Raw genomic sequence first — 21,825 nt, 5'->3', positions numbered from 1 at the left:
GGGTACAGGTAAGGATCCCTTAATTTGCAGGTGGGACAGAGGCCGAGGGGAAAAGCCCAGATGATAAGATCTCGCCAGGCTGGTGGCAGTGTCCCAGCCTGTGGGGAGGGATGGGGGGCCGAGTACAAAGCAGACTTCTCCTTTCCTTTGGCACTCCCTCTTACTCTGTCACAATTTACACTGGGGCTGTCCCCCTTCCCAGGTTGGAGTGGCCGGCCTAAAAATGGTGTCCTGTACGCTGTCTCCTGAATGCTTTGCCTCCTAGAGTGCCACTCCACCCTACAAGTCCAGGTACCACAAGAACTCCCAGCTGTCCTATTCCTGCCCAGTGATCACAATAGTGCCCTTGTTATGTAACCCAGCACCCGGGGTCCTTGCTTTTGTTTTGCCTTCTTTTTCTTCCCCCAAATGCAATGTGGAAGGAAACAAGGAGGTGGGGATTATCATCCCAGTCTCTGGGAGTTTAGGTGTCCTTTACAAAATGGAAAGGGACTACCCCCAAGTCAGGAAATAACCAATAAGGGGCAGAAAAATTCCTGCCCCACATAATTTGTAGACCTAATAAGGCTTTTCTTAGATTAGAGTGAAGTGTTTCCCTTTGCGGAGAAGTTTCCAGATGCCAGCTAGTGGCCGCTTTCCCAAAGCTCTAAGGGCAGTTATGATCTTGATCTGATAAAACTTTTTACTGGGCTTGTTTTGCTCTTCTGATTTTTGAGTAGGAATGTTTGGCCTCTTCTCTGAAATATTGTTCCACCAAGCGTTGTCGTGAACTTGAAGAATGCAAGTTGTGAACTTCATTTGCTGTCATCTGTAAGGTGCCAAATTCAGACTCCTTGAACACTGGGATTAGAATCTATCTGAACAATTAGTTGTAATCTTACAGATTTTACTAGAGAAGCCACAATGGGAAATAGTGTGTGGATTTGGACAAGTCACTTTATCCTTTGGGAGCTTCCATTTTTCTCTTCTGTGAAATAAAACTTCACAGCATTGGCTGAATTAAATGAACTGAACCATGCAAAAGCCCCAGCCCAGTCCCTGGGCACAGTCAGTGCTCATTTGCTGCTATGCTTATCCTAACCAAGACTGAAAGTAATGAGACAACAGCAGGGGTATATTCCTAGGACGTGCCCCAAAGTTAGTTCCTCCTATTGGAATGGTTTGAAGCTGAATGTGGCTGGGAACTACAAGTTGGGTTGGGGAAGCTTCTGTGGATTTAGTTCCTTGAGATCTTTTCCTGTTCTAAATCTTCAGGGCTTGCCCTGTGTTGAGTCCACTTGCCAGCACCCTTTCTGAGTACTGGCTAACGTTCGCCTCGTGGAAAGCTGATTCCTTGGGGCTCCCCAGGGCAGAGGATATTGAACACAGAAAATTGTAATGCTGTTGATCTCAGAGAACCTCTTGACGCTCAAAAAGAGAAAGCAATATGCAAGGCATATCTGGCAAACAGGAAACGTCCGTAGTGCAAAATGATTTATTTCTAAAACCTGTGACGTCACCTCTCCGGAGCTCTGCTCTTCTGTTTGGTTTATACCAGGGAAATCCAATGGGAAGAGTCCTCCTGACCCTCTATCGGGCTGGGCTGGGAAGACTGCCTGGTGCACCCTTCTCTACCAGCTTATGTTGGGTCCAGAAGGCCTTCTCTGGACTCTGTGGGCCAAAAGCAAAAGGGCAGTCATTTCTCAAAATTGCCTGGGAAATGATTAACTGGTTTCCTTTGATCCCTTCTGCCTTGTGCCAGGACAGTCAAGTGGCCCGGGGTGGAGAACACACTCTATTCTTTCCAACATTACTAAGGTAAATATTGGAAGCAAAGCCACTCGAGAGATCTAGCTCTATTTGGAGAATTTGAGTGTGTGTGTGTGTGTGTGTGTGTGTGCGTGTGTGCGTGTGTATGTGTGTGAAACTTCTGTAAACAGAAGTATTGAGTAAAAAAATATACTGCCACTTCCTCTAACTTTTTCTTTCTCGCTATTTTTTTTTTAAGGTCTGAATTTCCTGCTGCTATTCACAAAGATGCTTTTTATCTTTAATTTTTTATTTTCCCCACTGCCAACCCCTGCACTGATCTGCCTCCTGACGTTCGGAGCTGCTATCTTCCTGTGGCTGATCAACAGACCCCAACCAGTCTTACCTGTCATTGACTTGGATAATCAGTCTGTGGGAATCGAGGTAATTTTCCAGTCGTCTTTGTAGTTTGTCAACCTTAATCAAGCACAAACGACAATTCAAAACCTAGGGATAACTCACTCAGAAAGGGGACAGAGATTCGATGTAGCTTGGGAAAGTGAAGAGTTTACTGATCAACAGACAATCTACAAATTTAAATTTCTAATACTAGCACATTTCCTCTTGAAACAAAATGAAACCACAGCTTGATTGTGGGAGGCCAGTAATCTAGATCAAAAGCTGGCAAACTGGATCAAAGGCTGGCAAAATATAGCCCTTGGGCAAAATAGACCTTTTTTGTGAAACTGGCAATCCAAAAATAATTTTCACATGCTTAAAAGGATAAGTAAAAAAACAAACAAAAAGGACAGATGATATATATTCCACTAAGGCCACCTTTTCATTAGCTAGCTGTATAGGAGAAGTTTGCTCGTCATTGGTGTAGATGACGGAGCGGAAGGACATTTTCATAGAAATGTCTTAAGAGTGGCAAAGAAGTCATTTCCTGGAGTTGATTCCAGCTTTGAGTTTAATATTCATTCTTCTTAACACTGGCAGAAGTTGAACTGGGCTCCTTCCCCAGGGCTTTCAGTAGGATACCTGGCTTTCTGCTGTATCTCTGAGCAAATTGAAAGCTTCAAGGATATCGTCTTCATCTTTTCTGCCTTCTGCCTCTATGAATAGCATCGTCCATTTTTATCATACACCCTCTTCAGAGAGAGAAAAAAAAAAAAAAAAAAAAAGCATTCCCGCTCCTTTGCAGACTGACTCCTTCTGTTCTTTGGACAGTCTTCTTTCATCCACTCGGGAATCTTACTTCAAGGCTCCCCACCCCCATCTTCTGGTACATTTCCACATTCAGGGCCTCATTGCCATCTCCCTACCCTGCTGCTTCAGGCTGCCCTCTCCCCTCAACCCTTCCCTTTCCCACCAGAGTACTTTAGGAGCAGTCTGCCCATTTCCTCTTCTGAACTTCACCCTGTCCCCAGACTGACCTTTTATCACTCTCATCTCCTCCGAAGAGCTCTGGGTCTTCCTAACCTACCCTCCAAAGTCAATGGCTCCTCTTTCATCCTTCCTCTCAATTGACTTGACACTTCTTTCTTGCAACTCCCCCTCCTTATCTTCTAATACCCTTCATGGGGTGTTTTCCAGACTCCAAGGAAGTCTTCCTCTGCTACTCAGGCTCTTTCCCTTCCTCTTCCTAGGGTCTCCTCAGCATGCCTTGACTCCTCTAAAGCAGAGGTTGGCAAACATTCTGTAAGGGCCAGCCCATTCGGTAACTACTCAATGCTGCACTTAAGTACTTAATACTTTCCCGGAGTGAAAGTATCAGACGACATGTAAATAAGTGAGCTTGACTGTGTTCCAATAAAGCTTTATTTATAAAAGCAAACGGCAGGCCAGATTCAGCCCACAGATTGAAATCCGCCAATCCTTTCTCTAAGCCCTTATAGCTGAGAAAACATATCCGCCATGACTTGAAAATGTTCCTAAAGACTGTGACACCTGCCTCTGACTTTCTAGTTCCAATTTCATTGCTGCTCTGGTCACTCAAGATCTGCACGTCTCTATTGCACATCTCTTCCCGCATGCGTACCCGCACATGGCCTTGATCCTCAAGTTCCATCTGGTATCTATAGATGGGTCCCTCTCTGCTCCCTTTTTCTCCATCACCATGTTCTCTAGCTGCCTATCAGACTCTGCGTGTGACTTTTGGCCCTGATGTCTTAGTTCAGGTGTAATTTCACCCTGATTTATCTTTCCTCTTTCTCTCCTCTACCTTATCCAAACTGCAGGTGACTGGTCAATGTCTAGTTATCCTCAAAGTCTCTATTAAAATATCCTTTCTTTTCTATTACCTTTCTGCTTCATACAGAATTGTTTGTTTGTTTCCCAAATTGTGTGTGTGTTTTCATTACAACACGTACATTCCAGTTTGTTTTTCCCTTCTTACCCAATTACATCCCCCAAACCCTGGTTTGTGGTAATCGAGGGGGAAACTCTTTTGTCTTAACTCTCATCTCCAGTGTTTGTGTGGTGCCTGGAACACATAGTATGCATTTAGTGCATGTTTGAACTTGGTGTGACTTTTTTTTAAAGATGCAAAACGATGCCTATCATCTCGCCTTTGCATTCACATACATGCCAGGGGTTACCAAAACATAATTGTGACAATCTTTATTTAGATTATCAAAACATTGATTGAATGGTAAAGGGAACATTCCCATGACCTCAAAAATCAGCATTTATGTTCTCTTCAGTTCAATCCGTTAAGGTTTTGGAATGAGAGACTTGGACTTGGCCTCAATTCTGTCTTGTGTCTTAGGGAGGAGCACACAAATGTAGTTACCAGAACGACAACGAGCTGATGCGCTATTACTTCCCAGATGCCAAGACGGTGTATGAAATTTTCCAAAGAGGACTCGCTGTGTCTGGTAAGCCTGGAAGTCTGGCTTCACTTGGTGGGATCTGAGGTGGACTCTGCCTACCTTCTCCTTCCCTGTCTCACTTCTAAAACCCCAGCTATTTGGATGCCACAGTCCAAGTAGAATCACAATGTATGAAGTACAGGCGACATTAGCAAAGGATCGAGATGTATGCTGGAAACAGTGTAGGGCAGATGGTTGAAACCCAACCCACTTCTTTCATTTCCACCTGTATAACCTGGCACTTTGCTTCTCTGAATCTGTTTCTCATATAACACAGGAAGAAATCTTTCTGCCATATTGTCATTAAGGAGTTGGGACAATGATGTGTCACTGTTCTGCTGAACTCGCCAGCACTTTACATTTGTTTAGGAATATGCTTTTTATGAACATACTTCCTTGCATTTGTGCCTGGAACGTTTGAGTCAGGACTAGCTCTTAGGACTCCTGACTTCTCACCTGTCATTGATCCAATACAACGCTCCAGGCCCACACTGCCACTCTGAGTATCACAGAAAGCATTTTTTTCTGGGCTTTCTTGGAAACAATACCAAATGAACTTTGATAAGTTTGTTTGGAGCACATCAAGCCTTTATGTCTCTATCACTGCACACAATGCTAGGCATCCATGTTTCTCTGGCTTACAGCTCTCTCTATACATTTTTTTCTTCTAAGTGACATTGTGCCAGGTATAGGTTTGCCTAGGTGGCCTCTTATCCCTCCTTTCCCTTTTGCCTGATAACTATGACTGTGATGATGTTAATAGCCAACTCCCATCAAGTGCTAACTATGCAATAGCAATAGGTACTACACATGTATCATTTATTCAACCTTCCCTCGACTCTCAGGATCAGCTACTGTCACCCCCATTTTTACAGATGAGGAAATGAAGACTCAGAGTTTCTAGGGCATTCCCCAGGTCATAGAACTAGAAAATGTTGGAGCTGATACTGAAATCTAAGTCTGTGTGACTAAATTGTTCTACTTGAGGTCAGCTTTCAAGTATTTGATTAAAAAGTTACTCCTCCAGACAGTGAAAGTTTAATTGTAAAGAAAACTTCTATTGAAGGCTCCACAGGGGGCTACACTTTGTATTCATTTGTTTGTTAGCAAATAACAAAACACAAACCAAACTGAACTTTAATTTCTTTCCTTCTCTGGCAGCTGCAGATAGAAGATGGCTGAAATAGCAGGATTTCCTTTGGGACTTTCTGGTTTTATTCATTGAGCATGTGTTATCATTTTAACCCCAAACAAGTCATTTAAAATGTGATATGGGGCACATGAGATACCTCATTTAGGATTTTTTTCAATGCTAGCTAAATTAAAATTAAAGCAGTAATAGTAAAATGGTTCTTAAGCCAGGCTTGAGGGCGGGGGGCACATGCCTGTAATCCCAGCTACTCAGGAGGCTGGCAGGAAGATTGCAAGTTTGAGGCCAGCCTGGGCTATGTAAGGAGACCCAATCTCAAAATCAATTAATCAATGATTTCTTTTTTTCTTTTTCTTTCTTTCCTCTTTTTACTTTCCAAACTATGTCTGTAAAATATCTTATGTAAACAGGCATGAAAAGGGATTTGGCTGCTTCCATAGAAAAATGATATTTCTGAGAAAAAAAAAAAGAAAAAAAATGACACTTCTGGTTTCATCTAGGGCTGAATACAACCAGACAGAATATATTCTTTTAACTCCTAGCCAATAATTTATTTATGTTGAGAATCACCTGGGGATATTGTTAAATTAATATATCTTCTGATTTCACCTTGGTTCCACTGGGTCAGAATTCTAGATGGTGAGACCTGACACTCCCCAGGGTGTGTTGAAAATACAAAGCTTCAGGGGAATTCTGTATATCAGAGTTTAAATCCTACTTAGCTTAGGGTGGCTACTTTGTCCAGAAGTTGTGAGTGGGTGACGTTAATCAAAGGCTTATGCTGCCTGGTCAGGAGTTGGGCTAATGGGCTAAAGCTGACTAGGGCAGAGTTTAATGAGACCTGAGTTGTTGCCCTTTGGTACCAATCATTTGACCTGCCCCTTGGGCAGGGGCCTCTCCTAGCATTTGCATTTATCAGGAAGCGATAGGAGACGTAGTCTACTTCTTCCATATTCATCAGCTCTACTGCTTACTGGGCAAGCCTGAGGAAGCTGCCCCAGTCCTTCATAATTCTTAGTACCAATTGGGGGGATGATAGTCACTGGGAAGACCAAAAGAGTGACTGTGCTTGGCATGCAGTAAACATTCAATAAACAGCAGCTCTCAGTAGTGACTAAGGTCAGGACAGACAAGCTCATTGGTAGACCACCAGAATGCACCCCCAGGGAGCAGTGGCTCTAAAGGGCTGGCTGGTCATGACTTGCTAGCTCAGGGAACAGAACAGCCTGAGACTTAACTTCTGGGGCCTTCATGCAGCTGTTTAACAGGAAAAAAAAAAAAAGTACCAATGTTTCCTGTGGACAGTCTCTTTATTTACTTTTTATATCTCTTTAATCAGAGTGGCTATCTCTTTCCTGCTTTCCTTCCTTTTTCCCTCCGTCACTTGGGTGAGAGATTCATTTATTTGCTCCTGAGTTCCTAGTAACCCTCCTCTGAAAGCTTCCGTTTGGCAAGACCTGAATTCCTCTCAGCAATTTGGCTAACTTCTCTATATAAAATTTCCTTCCCTTCTATTTTTCCATTAAGAACTTGGCCCCCCTCCAATTTAGATGTGGCGGCTTCTCAGCCACCTACAGTGTTTCCATAGCCCAATGCCACTGCACCCCTGGCTGAGCTGGACGAGTGGAGATAACTACTCTAGGAAGTAGATAGATGGTCCCAGATTTATTTTAAATTTAGATAAAACTGAGTAGCTGAGTTCAGAAGTTTAATTCTCTTATGGTCACTTCATTAGCTTGTTAAATGACGCTTAGACTTTAACTTCTCAAACTGGTCAAACCAGAAAAACATTTTTAAAATATGTTCTTTACTGTCTGTGAGTGGGTGATAAAACTTGATATGTCATTGGTGGGAGAAAAGTAAATGATCCTAACTACTCCACCAAAAAGTGTGATGCCAGGTGACAAAAGCCCCTCTCCTCTTCCCAACCCACTTATTTTATTCTGGGGGACTGTTTTAAGAAAACATTCTAAATTTGAATTTATCAATTTGAAAATATTTGTTGTATTATCAAACTTGGAAATGACCTCTAAATACCCACAATGACATAAAATCAGCAGAGCACTTCATCCAACTGACATTGAAATCTCTACAGAGAAGTAATGTGTGAGCATTTATATCAAACCGGGAAAGAAAGAGTACCAAATTATTCATTCCAAATATGCAAGTGAGCATAACTATAACACTATGCAAAGGAACTGTGAAAGAAATTTATGGTATTTGTGTGATCATAATGAAGATTCATATTTGAATTGTTTCTGTATTTTTACAATTATATATATTTGGGGGGTGGTACTGGGGATTGAACTCAGGGCCACTCGACCACTGTGCCACCTCCCAGATATGTTTTGTATTTTATTTAGAGAAAGAGTCTCACTGAGTTGCTTAGCGCCTTGCTTTTGCTGAGGCTGGCTTTGAACTCACAATTGATCCTCCTGCCTCAGACTCCAAAGCCACGGGGATTACAGGCATGTGCCACTGTGTCTGGCTACAAGCATATATTTCTTTTATTATAGGGAAACTCAATCCAAGATTATTCAATACTGGATGTTGGTGTTCACTTGTAGACTTTTATTTGGCCACATTATGTGGACTAGGCCATATAGTATTACAAATGTTTTGTAATATTTCCTAATTGTTTTAAACATAGTTTCTAGGACTCTCTGCTTTTGATAAACAAGTACTCACTGCCTTTGAATTTCCTGGACATATAGAGAAGCTCAGATTCTTGCTGGAGTTATCTTTCATGCCTTCTCTCTTCTGGATGCCCCTTTATCTTCTCTGGTCTAAGTCATCTGCAAATAGAGTTGATTTTTTTTAATGTTATTTTTAGACAATGGACCCTGCTTGGGATACAGAAAACCAAACCAGCCCTATAAGTGGCTATCCTACAAACAGGTGAGTCAGGCCCATGGTTTTAGAAAGATTGTTTTGCTCTTATATCCTGAGCTAATTTAGTCTTTTAATCTTGACCTCTTCTCTTTCTCTGTCTCTCCTCTCTTCTCTTTTGTAGGTATCTGATCGAGCAGAGTACCTGGGCTCCTGTCTCCTGCACAAAGGATATAAGCCAGCACCAGACCAATTTGTTGGCATCTTTGCTCAGAATAGGCCAGAGGTAACTATGTTGAAACTGAACATAGCCTAATGCCACTGCTCCCCTGGCTGAGCTGGATGAGTGGAGATAACTACTCTAGGAAGTAGATAGATGTTCCCAGATTTATTTTAAATTTAGATAAAACTGAGTAGCTGAGTTCAGAAGTTTAATTCTCTTATGGTCACTTAAAGAAAATTATTTTCCCCCAATGCAGCTTTGTCACTTGCTGATGGATCACCAAAACTATTTTAAAATTTTATACTGCTTATTCTTCTGTCTGAAAGAGCTATGACTCAGAGCCTCCTTAATTCCTGATTGAATGCCCAGTGCCCTAGTCTGGGTGTTTGGACTTTTATTTCCTAGTGCAGCATGGATCATTTTAAAGCAGTCTGATTATTATATGAGGAAAATAAGGACATTATGAGGGACTGCCAAATCCAATCTCAAAGGTGTTGTAGAAAGGGATGTGTTAGTATTAGAACCGCAATTTGCACATTTGACCAGTATTCAAACTGGTTAACCAACCCACCTATCACTATCGAGTCTGCCCATTGCCGTCTTTGTGGTGTGTTGGAAGCAGATGTTATATATCAAGATGATTTAAACTAATCTATCTCCAAGTTTCATTGAAGTCATTATGCCCAGTGTCCTCGGGGAAAATTTTTGTGTGGTTGATATGCTTGCTGGAGCCAGTTGCTTTAGCAAGAGTTTCAGGTTCATCCCCCAAAGCACTGGCTGTACTTGATGGTGAATCTACCTTCTCCAAGCATGTTACATTCAGCCTCAGTAAGAGGGTTCTTGGCTGTAGTTTAGGAACTTAACACCAAGCAGAGTGTGTTCATCTGGTAGGGTGCTGCGATAAAGCACATAAGATCAGGAGTAGGAAGGTTTGGTTTCTCCGGAGGCCTCTCTTCTTGACTTGCAGGTGGCCACTTTCTCGTTGTGTTTTCACGTGGACTTTGTGCATGTGCATGTGCATCCCTGCTATTTCTTCTTTTTGTCAAGGACACCAATCCTATTGGATTAGGGCTGCATTATTAGGATCTCAGTTAAGCATAATTATTTCCTATAGGTAATTATCCATCTCAAATAGTCATACTGGGAGAGTTAGGGCTCCAACATGAATCTGGGGGAAGTATATGGGGGGGGGGGGAATCAGCCTTCATACTAGACAAGCATTTAAGGGCCACCACTAGAAGATTTTGACCTATCTTTCCAATTTTATTACTTGTCACCCTTCATGTTTGCTAGTATGTAGACACACTATGTCATGTCCTCTTGTCTTTCTTCATCCCCTTCTTTGAATGCATTCTCTTCCTCCATCTCCATAACCAGACCCTTCCAGCCCTCTACCATTCTGTCCAATTTCCATCTCTTTCCCTAAAGCAGTCCCCAGATAGCCATGACTTTGAAGTGATCTCTGCTTTACCTGCCTCTTATGGGTGCAATGGACCACACTCTGTCTTTGAATAGTGGTCTACCTTCATATTGTGGTTCTCTGCACCCATCTTTTTTTTTTTTTTTTTTAGAGAGAGAGAGAGAGAGAGAGAGAGAGAGAATTTTTTAATATTTATTTTTTAGTTTTTGGTGGACACAACATCTTTATGTGGTGCTGAGGATCGAATCCAGCGCCCCGCGCATGCCAGGAGAGCGCGCTACCACTTGAGCCACATCCCCAGCCCCTCTGTACCCATCTTATCTTGCTGGTTTAACTAAATAATTTATAGCGGTATCAGTGACAGTCTCTAAGGCTAACTCCACAGAGTTGTTCTTTTCTTCTTCTTTTTTTTTTTCTTTTTTACATAAATGTACCAAATAAGCATTTGTTGACTGAGTGTCTGAATTAAATACTTCTCAAAGTCAATGTCCAGGGCTTACTTGAACTTCTCTTCCCACAGTGGGTCATCTCCGAATTGGCTTGTTACACATACTCCTTGGTTGCAGTCCCCCTGTATGATACCTTAGGAGCAGAAGCCATCATATATATTGTCAACAAGGGTAAAAGTTTGCTATTACGTTACATCTTCATTCTTTCCCAATGTTGAATGATTCTTCAATTTCTACTTTTTGCTTTGTTTTATTTTAGCAGACTTGAAATGCCTTAGTGAGACTCTCAACAACTGAGTGATGCCCTGTCTTAAAATTAAATCTGAAGGAAGGATTAGGGATATATCTCAGTGGTAAAATGCCCCAGTGTTCAATTTCACCACAAAAAAAGAAAAAAGAAAAGAAAAATGCCATGGTTAAACAAGTCCATGTTCAATGGGAAAGTAGCAGCCCTTTTATATACCCAAGATGTTACTTTTTATCACAAAACTAGAAGATTGAACAACAGACATCAAAGAAGCTTTCTATTTTTGCAAACAAGTATCAAAAAAAAAAAATGCCAACATTTAAGAATCAAGCAATGCTTGTCTAGTGAAAGTTTCCCCCTTTTTTCTCTCCTACACCCTCCTCAAAATAAAACCCGTGGACAGGATCCTGCCTCAGCTATCCATACATGTTGTCTGACTGATTTCTGAAGTAGAAGGAATTTCATGGCTCCTCAGAAGCTGTCCATGTATTGGCAGCAAGCAGGAAAACTAGGTGTCTCTGTTTCAGTGCAGCTCATTCATTATCAATGGAATGTTTCAGCAATTGCTCTCTAAATCTGACTTGCTGATATAATCTTCTCTGGGGAATCTAGTAGTTTTGAAATTTTTTGAAAATCTGTTTCTTCTCATAAGACAATCAGATACTTAGCAGAGCAGGAGGGTGACCCCTGCCTCTAATTCTGCTTTCAGCTAATATCCCCACAGTCATCTGTGACACACCAGAAAAAGCCTCAGTCCTAATAGGGAATGTGGAAAAGGGCCTCATCCCAGGCCTGAAGATGATCATCCTCATGGACCCCTTTGATGACGAGCTGAAGAAGAGAGGAGAGCAGTGTGGAGTCGAGCTCCTCTCCCTGTTTGATGCTGAGGTAGGATTTCGAAGCAGCTTGCAGCTGGTAGGCTGCTCTAACATCATGAGCAACTTAAGGAACATCTACACAAAGCCAGGGCTGCCATTCTCCATAGGGTGGTGGTATATGAGGAGTCAATTAGACTCATGCTCAGAAGCTTTAAGAATAATTTCTTCAAAACCAATCAGAAACCTACACCAAAGGAGGAGAAAGTTCTCTGGCCAGTTGCACAGACTTCTAAGCAAAATGTGTGGATCGAGAGGTCAGCAATGGCTAAGGATGTGGCTCCTGGAGCTAGGTTGCTGGGCTCATGTTCCAGCTCCACATCTGTTAGGTGACATTAGGCAAGTGACTCCATACCTCCCTTTCTCCACCCATTAAATGGAGATAAAAATAGGCCCTACCTCACAGGGGTGCTAAAAAGTCAAATGAGCACATGTAAATTACTCAGGGAAGTGATCAGCCCTTTTTATGCCCTGACATGGGTAATTATTCCTATTATTCAAAGATTTAGTTATGGTCCTAGATGTCTGAATCTTGAGTATGGTTGGAAGTTGGGACATTCAGGATCTGCCCTCTTTAGGTCAATATTCTGAAGAAACTTCATGTTCCTTCCTGGGGCTTCCGTTGTACCTGAATATTGGCTTCTGGGTTCCATCCAGGTTGGAATTTTGGTTATATTCCTATAGAGTGTTCTCGTGGGAAAGGGAAAGAGAGGGCTGCATTTGTCACAAGTCTGTTCCAATGAATCTCTCTCTCTCTCTCTCTCTCTCTCTCTCTCTCTCTCTTTGTTTCCTGTTCGTGTAGAATCTAGGCAAAGAAAACTTCAGAAAACCAGTGGTAAGTTTTCTCCTGCCTGAATTTGAGTCTTGCCATGGTCCACTCTCAAAGCTCATGGTAGACTAAGCCCCTGTGCTTCTCCCTCTAGCCTCCCAACCCAGAAGACCTAAGCATCATCTGCTTTACCAGTGGAACCACAGGTCAGTGCCACAAGGTCCTGCCAGGGTCCCTGGTCAGCCAGAAGCATGGTGGGCTACCATCCCCATCCTTAGTTCTTACGTCCAAGTGTTTTGAATGTAGAGTCCCAAATAGAAAAAAAAAATCAAATAAAAGTGAGTAGATTTCACTGAATACACATGGAGGTGTTTACATTCTATGGATGTCAGGGGCCTTAAAGATGATTTCATAAAGTCTATTTTTCCCCTCAACCTCTAACCTCTCTTTATTAGACACCACTGGGATGGTTTCATTCATTCCATCGGGGTAGCTCAGCGACAGTTCTTCACAATGGGCTGTACTCCTCCCTGACATCTCCCCAGCTAGTAGAGTGCTTAATCATTTTAAATGTAGCCCATGATGGTCTACAGTTACATCCATTCCAGGATACCTGGTTTGTAAGGGTCATAGCAATACTATTAGGTAATATTGTTAGATCTGAAGTCTCAGACATATGATCAGCACTGGAGGGATTTACTTGATTTTTTCTTTTCAACTGTGTCGCTCTCTGAGATCGTGGCTCTGCCCTCATGGCAGTAGAAGGTCAACAGTGCATTGAGTAGTAGACTCTCTGGGGCATTCATCATTCCTAAACAGAGGCATATACATCCACAAAAAGACAGTGACAGGGAAAAGTTCCTGGCTCTCTGAACAGAACCAATTGAATGTAGCTGCTTTCAAGGCCAAAAGCTACCTATTAGCTACATAAAAGGGCTTTCTTTGCACCTCTTATTTCCTACAGGTGACCCCAAAGGAGCCATGATAACCCATGAAAACATTGCTTCAAATGCTGCTGCTTTTCTCAGATGTCTGGAGGTCAGTGGTCATTTGAAAAAGAAGCCCTCATTAAAATGTGAACCAGTTATAAGATTTTTGTTCTTAAAGTTAGAAGAGACAGAGAAAAGGGTGGGGGGGATCAGGTTAAAGGCCTGAGAATAGCCTTTATCTGCAAGGCAGTTATGTTTTCAAGCCTTCGTCTTTTAGGATCACTGCAAATCTTATTCTCTACGCAGTTCAAAGCAGCTCTCAGAGTTACACAGTGTGCAGCTCTGGCAGTCCCAAGAAGGGGGGTAGCTTTTAAATCTCCATTGGACGAGAAAGTTGGCATTAATCCACTGCTGCTCCTCTTTGTCCCCTGATCTACAGCATATTTTCCAGCCCACACCAGAGGATGTGACCATATCCTATCTGCCCTTGGCTCATATGTTTGAGAGGGTCGTACAGGTGAGTGTCCTATGTTCCTAGCATGTGTGTGAAAAGGAGGGCCTGACTTGCTGGTCCCACATATATTCCAAGTTAGCGATGCAGCACTTACAGCCTTCTCTGAACTGTGTCAGCTTCAGAGAGGGAGTTGGCTCACTTGAGTCCAAATCCTGGCAGGACCTCTGACCCCCTGCAGACTCTTCCTCTGCTGAGCCTGCATGTGCCCAAGGAGGCTCGTCCTTGCTTCTGCCTTCATAAGGTATGAGTCCAGTGATCCCCATCAGGGACTTGCATGTCTGCCCTGAATTCTGAGCTGACACATGAGATACTGTGTTTCCCTTTTTACTTTATACTAGCTAGACTTAAAAAAAAAAAAAAAAGATCTTGGGTTAGAGAAGAAGAGCCTCCCCATAGAGGGTCAGGGAAGGAATCTTTGATCCAGATGAGATGAGAGATGTCCCCAGGGATTTTTCACACCACATCTGAGTGTGTAAGATGGTGTCACCAGCACAACTGGTGCCGAGGAACATTGTGCTTCTGCCTTCTGGGAATGGACTCTGGGTTTTTTCAGCTATTCTGAGGCTGATTTGATTTGGTTGATTGACCTTTCAAAAGCATAGGTATAGGTATGGTGGGAAAACCTCCTCTCTGCTCCCCTCTTCCATATTTCTTCATCCACCTTATTGTTGGTTGATGTATAAAATGTCAAAAGATGAGATTTAGTTGGTTGAACTAAAGCACTTACATGTAATTGACTTTTAAAAAATTGATTCTAGTGAACCTTTAAAATATTTTGACACTTCTGAAACAGGGGTGGTCTTAAAATTGAAGGCACGTCCCATTTTGACAGTTTTTCTTAGGGATACTTAATGAACCCTGTCTTATGAAGGATGATATTTTGGGCTGTTGCACAGAATTGTGGTGGAGTTGGGGCAGGACCTGGGATTCACAGTCTGTCTTATCTTTCCTGCCACCTCAATAGAAGTGAGCTTCCATTCTTTCTTGGGGAGGCTCTTGGAGTCCTGGACAGGGGTGATGTACCAAGAAATGTGCCCAGCAGCTCATTCTCACGTCTTCATTCCCAGTCAAGACTGAAAGTGGTCCTGTGTTCTGAGCCTCCTCTTTGGTTCTGCTTTCAGGCTGTCCTTTACTCCTGTGGAGCCAGAGTTGGGTTCTTCCAAGGAGATATCCGATTGCTGCCTGATGACATGAAGACACTGAGGCCTACAGTGTTTCCCACAGTGCCTCGACTCCTTAACAGGATCTATGATAAGGTACTGACCTGCTTGCTCTGAGATGGAGAGACCATCTGTAATCAAGGCCCATGCTAGGGCTCTGAAGGACTGCGTAATATCAAGAAATTAGCTTCACCTCCACCCCCCAGTCTTCAAGTATCTGTTTAACGCCACACTTGCAACTTCTGCTATGAGAAACCACAATAAATGAAATCCCCTTTTCTCTGGATAAGATTACTGATCTGAGGAGGTACTCAACTCAGACTCGGGGAGCCCCTTCATGTTCAGCCAACTTACTGGGAAGTTGTTACTCTGGTTTATATGTGCTTGTAATTGATATTCTTGCCAAGGCACCAGGCCCTGTAATATACATTTCAAATGCATTCTCTCATTTAATCCTCACCAAAACAGAAAAGCACATTTCTTCCTATTTCTGATAATGAGGAAACTGAGCCTTGGAAGTTAAAGAACTTGCCCAGAGGCAGGCACATCTAAGGAGGAAAAAGGGCAGAATCACACTGTCACATAGTTGTTTTAGCTGTCATTGATCACTGCTCATTGGGGTTTGCAAAAGGTGATCTTTTCTTCCAATTCTAATTTTATCATTTCTCCTGCAGTCATTAGCTGAGATCTCATCACAAAGACTTAGCAAATATTTAATTCTTTCCTTTAATTAATCTGTCTTCAGAATAATGAATTGTTGTCCCAGCAATCTTCAAAAGTGATCACTGAAAGGTTTTTTTGTGTGGGTATTATTATGAATTCATGATTTTCATATTTGTTTAATCTATTTTAGACATTCTTTTTGATATTCAAATTGTCCCATCTTAGAAGTTGGGAACCATTATCAAGTTGCTCATGTGTCCTTCTGACATGATTCCAGTAGTCTTTGTTAGGTTCCTTGCTTTCTGATGTCCTAAGATCATCTTATGTATTTCTCACCTAAGTCTTGGATTGACTACTTTCTCCAAGTTGCCATTGAAGCTGGGATTTGAAGACAGGTGGTATAAAAGCTTCTCGTAATTCCATAGTCTTGTGGAAATAATAAGTAACCATTTTCATATGCTTTGGACTCTACTTCTGAGATCCCAACTTACCCAATCACTCTTGGACTCTTACCAGAGGCCAAACTGGAGTGCCAGGTACAGAGCAGGCATGGTTCTAGAGCAGCGTGCATGGACATCGAAAGCCCAAATCTATAACAGAATTGTTAACAATTCTAACTGTTCTTCATCATACTATGTTATTATTAGATTGTGTTGTTATAGTTTTTCTGTTGTTGGACTTTTTTTTAGAAAGATAGTATGTTATAATATTGTAATAACTAACATACAATTTGCTTCTAGAACTTATTTTTTTAAATGGAGGGCTTTATTAACATAAATCTGTAATTCTAAGTCTTTGTTAGTGTCTTGTTAGCAAAAGAGTGAGTTGTGTGACTGTTTAAGAAATCTCTTATGGTTCAGAGACAGTGCAGGCAGCACTTATTGTAAGTCTTGGAGAAAGTGAAATCTTGGTAAAATGATAATGTTATAAGCATGAATGGAGCCTAGAGCACAAGTTGCATTAGAAGGAGAGAATGAACAACCTTGATTGTTGGAGACCAAAAACAGAAACATAAACATAGAAGATGGCTAGAGAGATCTTCTTCAAATTTTCAACTGAAAAGAACTGGATTTTTCTTGAATCTGAATTCTTGTACAGTGAAATCTTGAAGGCTGGCATATGGAGGTCAGGAGTTATTTGCATAAATATAGGAGTTTCTTTGAGCCACTTGGGAAAACTCTTCTTAGGGTAGGAGTCTGGTGGATGGACTATATTATCACCATGAAGACCAGGGAAATAATGTGAGCTGGGAAAATTGTGTCAAATGGTCAAGGTCAATGAGGAGAAACCATTTAAGTAGCAAAGAGAATTATATTTCATATTCGGTGGCTCAGGGCATTTTTGTTAATAGAGAAATATGGTAATTGTCCAAGATTAGGGTATGTAAACCTATCATAGGGGCAGGGGAAGGGAAAGAGGAGGTATTATTTTTAAAAGTCAGAATCCTTAGCCCTTCTTTGATCTGCTACATCAAAAGCTCTAGAGGGGTACCCACTGAGTTACTTCTTAATCTCTTTTTTTAACCTAGTGACTTTGTAGGTAGTCTTTCTTGATCACCTTTGGCTTATCTAAGTTGTGAAAGTTGTTTACCAAGGACCAGAAATCTGGGAGGGCCAGAGCTCTGAATGTAGATACTAAGTTCATTGCTTTCTGAGTGTGGCTGTAATTCTCTGGGCTCATTGTTATTTAGCAACCCAGTTCATGAACATGGGACACTTACATATGAAACTAGAAGGCATCATCTATGGTTTATTAATGACCTTAGTAAGTATCTCTGGTAGACGTCCTACTGAAAGGAGCTGTCACCCTGCAGGTACAAAATGAAGCCAAGACCCCCCTGAAGAAGTTCCTGCTGAACCTAGCTGTTTCCAGTAAATTCAATGAAGTGAAAAATGGCATAATCAGGCGTGATAGTATATGGGACAAATTAATCTTTTCAAAGATCCAGGTAAGTTGGGTAGGTCCTAGACAGAGCCAAGAAAATAGAGTTCAGCACACTTTGTCCTTCCTCTCAAGTTTGAGCATTACTGTAACCAAGACTCTTCACCTTTTATATTCCTTTCGTACAACTTTGCCACCAAAGAGATTTGGTCAAAAAGAATAAAACAGATTTTATGTAGGTACTAGAATTCTCTATTATTCTCCTGCATGGTCTGTTGAGATTATGAATAATTCAGGGGACCCCAAAATACAAATTATTTAAGGTACTTAAAAATATATATAAGCTCTGGTTCTGGCCTGAATGGTGATAACGATAATAGCTAACCTTTTTGGTGCTTTTCCACAATGCACATAATCTAAGTGTTTAATTCTATAACAACATTGGGTAGGCTGTTATGCTTATTTTACACTGGAAGAAACTGAAGCCAAATAGAAAGGTTTCAGCAGATCTTTTGTTTCTATTGAACAGGACAACCTTGGTGGGAGGGTTCGTGTCCTGATTACTGGAGCTGCCCCCATCTCCTCTTCGGTCTTGACATTCCTCCGGGCGGCAATGGGATGTCCGGTAAGATTTTGCTTTTGCACAAATAGAACTCACTACTAAAATAAAAATGAAAACACAATGAAATGTACCAGAGAGAAAGTCATCCAAAAATCTCAAAATCAAAAGAAAACATCTGACTAGTCAACTCTTTATGCATCTGGGTATAGAAATATTTGCCTAAATGGAATCTGGGTTCTAGAATATTGTTTTAACACTATCCTATCAGAATTGCTCCTTGTCAAATAAAAAGCCACATCGTCTTAATGGTTTTACAATAGTTCTTTGAATGACTCAAACGAGTCTACTATTAATAGCATTTGAGTTGCTCACCATTTTTTCACTGTTATAATCAATAAAGTGCTAAAGGCATGTGAATTCTTAAGTATTTATGCAATTGTCAATTTAAATCCATGCAGGTAGGAATTACTGGATCAAAGTGCAGGCGTCTACATCTATATAGACCTATATTTACATGTTAATGTATATAATCAAACTCACCTCCAGAAAGATTTTGTCCTTCATATATATTCTCACAAATAATGCCCGATGCCTCATTTTCCTGCATCTCATCTCACTAGAGACAGGTTTTGTCATTTAAACCTTAGCCAATTAGTGATCTCAAAATGAAAAAAAACGTATTGCAATATTTCTTTTATTAACATTGAACATCTTTTCTATTGCTTATTGACATTTGAATTTCTTTCATGAATCCCTTTATTATTTTTTTTTCAGAAAAATGGGCAAAGGGTTCATTCTCTCTCATGCTGCTAAGAATTCCTCATATGATAATAAGATTAATCTTTGTCGTAAGAGAAATATTTTTCTGGTCTCATATTTTTTTCTTTTTGCCTTATGTATTACTATTTCAAATGTTTAAGTGATAAGATTGGTTGTTTACAATGTGTGACTTTTGAATTGCTTAGACAGAACTTTCTAAATCCCCATTATTTCATAAGACTCTTCCTACCCATATTTTCTGGCAACCTTATGGTTTTCCATTTTTTCTGTTTTCATTTCTATCCCATCTGGGCTGTGTAAAGGGACTGGGCATGGATACTGTCTAGTTGCTTCCCCACTAATGGATAACTAGTTTGCTCATTCAACCAATTATGCACAGCATGAACAAAAGAGAACACAGGCACAGACTTATCCTCATAGATAATGTCCCTGCCCATAAAACCACAATCAAAATGGATACCCTTTTGGCTATTCTTAACATTTTCCTTTCCCTTAACCTCTGAGACAAATAGACCAGAAAATCCTGCTTCCACCCCCACTTATAGACATGTCTTCTCTAAGCCTTTCTGCTTATCTCTACCAACACTGCCTATCATAGCCACACCCACCACTGCAATAGCCTATCAGCTTACTTCCTGCCACTAGCCTCTCTCCAGTCAAGATTATCTTCTGTACCAAGGGTGGCCAAACTGAAGCACAGGCCAAATCTGGCCACCACCTGTCTTTATAAATGACATTGTATTGGAATACAGCCATACCTGTTCATTTACGTAAGGCCTATGACTGCTTTTGTGTTATACTGGCTGAGTTAAGTTGTTGAGACATAGACCAGATGGCTCCCAAAGCTGAAAATATCTTTACTTGTGCAGAAAAAAGGTTGCCAACCCCTGTCCTTTATCAAAGCCAGAGCCATTTTCCTTTAATAATGCTGCTCCATTTCTTCAGTTCCTTCAATGGTGTTCCATTGTCCAGGTTCAAATCCAGGTACCACTGGGTAGCATATCACTTAATAAATAATTTGCATTTTCCCACCTACTTGAAATGCCACATTTCTTACTCAGTTTCCATACTTTGGTTTGTTTCCGAACCTTTTTGGTTTTTGAATGAGCCCTCAGTTGTAAAGACTTAATAGCTGGGGCATACCTTCCTATCTAGTTTTTAAGAAACTAAATACCTCTGACACTTAGAAACTTTGCTTTCCTCAGGTCTTGGCCATAAGGCTTGGCTAGCTCATCCTTTACCTTGAGTAAGTCTCAAAGCTCTTGTTGGGTTTCCCAGGTGTTTGAAGCTTATGGTCAAACAGAATGCACAGCTGGCTGTACAATCACATCACCTGGGGACTGGACATCAGGTAGGCCCTCCATCTGCTGGGCAGAAAGTGAGAAGAGTTCCAACTGAATGAAGACTTGGGAGTTCAGATTATCTTGATGCTCCAAAACAATGTGGCAAATGCAAACTTAAGGTTTGGGTCCCAGCTTGCCTATTTTGACACTTCAGCTTTGGTACCGGATGATTTTTCAGTCCTATTTTTTTTTTAGAGTTGATCCATCAATATCTCAGAACTATGACTGGGATTATCACTTTAATGGTTTCCGAGCTAATTCAGAGAGGTGTGTTCTAGGTCACGTTGGTGTCCCTGTGGCTTGCAATTATGTGAAGCTGGAAGATGTTCCAGACATGAACTACTTCTCAGCAAACAATGAAGGAGAGGTGCGTAGGTCATGCCCTATAGCCAGAGAATCATGATTGGTAGAGAGGTTCAGATCAGAAAGAGCACAGAATTATGGGCAGCTTTGGGTTGGGCTCCGTTGAGATCTTTATCAGGGATTAAATATCTGAGCTGCACTTTTCGATTCCCTACAATGGGGACTAAAACATGGTGTTCTTTCCACTGTAGTGAAAACAATCAGAGAACTAAGGTGGGAGCAGGTTTTCATAAAGCGCCCTGCTGAGAGTGGCAAACTTTGCTATTTTACAATCTCTTTCTGTCTGGTGTGCAGATCTGCATCAAGGGCACTAATGTGTTCCAAGGATACCTAAAGGACCCTGAGAAGACACAGGAAACGCTGGACAAGGAAGGCTGGCTTCACACTGGAGACATTGGTCGCTGGCTTCCAGTAAGTATTTCTTCTTAACTCTGAGAGTCTGCTACTGCACCAGGGAGAGCAATCTAGGGAGACGCTGGTGGCAATCTGCCTATTGTAAGAGAGACAGAAACGCAAGAAGGTTACTTAGCTGAGGCAGTTGGAGGGGAAACCGTGTGTATCCTCTCTGGCTTGTGGCTTCCTCTTACTATAAAGAGAAAAAAACCTTCAAAGAGCTTGGCCAAGGAATTGGGAGATCTGTGTTCTAGGCATAGCTTTTCCAGGGACCAGTAATATAAAATCCTGAGGAAGTAGGCTAACATGTAATTCAGACCTGCCAAAGCTAGAGAGATCTTCTTTCTCTAGGCCAGATTACTTTTGCTATTTTGACCACAATGTTATAGAAGACACAAGACCCATATGAGTTGAAGATTTTCTTCTTTCCCAATTCCTTATTAAATACAATGCTAGCAGTAGTTAATGGTACAGGCACTGTTTCCAGACTAAAATTGAAAAGTGGGATTCTTTTATAGGTTAGATGATCCTAGACTTCAGAGTTGGCACAGATCCCTCATCATTGGAGACATCCACTTATCAGAGAGAACATTTGGCCTTTGGTTTTATGGGATTGGCTTACTTCATTTAGCATGATATTCTCCAACTCCATTCATTTACCTGCAAATGCCATA

The 21,825-nt window shown here is 41.4% G+C and overlaps 1 protein-coding gene across 6 annotated transcripts in view; it reads left to right on the top strand.

The window, feature by feature from the left end:
* Acsl5 (acyl-CoA synthetase long chain family member 5) overlaps positions 1-21,825 on the top strand; it is a 41,117-nt gene that overhangs the window by 14,663 nt on the left and 4,629 nt on the right. For 3 of the 6 annotated variants that reach the window (XM_027929936.2, XM_027929934.3, XM_071610912.1), the window contains exons 2-17: positions 1,988-2,172; positions 4,499-4,607; positions 8,585-8,649; positions 8,765-8,866; positions 10,744-10,843; positions 11,629-11,807; positions 12,597-12,629; positions 12,718-12,769; positions 13,528-13,601; positions 13,932-14,009; positions 15,128-15,262; positions 17,643-17,777; positions 18,240-18,335; positions 20,331-20,403; positions 20,674-20,762; positions 21,053-21,169. In XM_027929936.2, coding sequence (XP_027785737.1) covers positions 2,017-2,172; positions 4,499-4,607; positions 8,585-8,649; positions 8,765-8,866; positions 10,744-10,843; positions 11,629-11,807; positions 12,597-12,629; positions 12,718-12,769; positions 13,528-13,601; positions 13,932-14,009; positions 15,128-15,262; positions 17,643-17,777; positions 18,240-18,335; positions 20,331-20,403; positions 20,674-20,762; positions 21,053-21,169 — 1,593 coding nt within the window. In that variant the 5' untranslated portion in view covers positions 1,988-2,016. Of the gene's footprint in view, positions 1-1,741; positions 1,798-1,987; positions 2,173-4,498; positions 4,608-8,584; positions 8,650-8,764; positions 8,867-10,743; positions 10,844-11,628; positions 11,808-12,596; positions 12,630-12,717; positions 12,770-13,527; positions 13,602-13,931; positions 14,010-15,127; positions 15,263-17,642; positions 17,778-18,239; positions 18,336-20,330; positions 20,404-20,673; positions 20,763-21,052; positions 21,170-21,825 lie in introns of all 6 variants that reach the window. The other 3 variants (XM_027929935.3, XM_071610913.1, XM_027929937.3) reach the window with 3 other exon arrangements.

Source organism: Marmota flaviventris, chromosome 4 (assembly GCF_047511675.1).
Source record: "Marmota flaviventris isolate mMarFla1 chromosome 4, mMarFla1.hap1, whole genome shotgun sequence".
Lineage (NCBI taxonomy): Eukaryota > Metazoa > Chordata > Mammalia > Rodentia > Sciuridae > Marmota > Marmota flaviventris.
The sequence above is the reverse complement of the archived record's forward strand: the minus strand, read 5'-3'. Positions and strand labels throughout refer to the sequence as shown.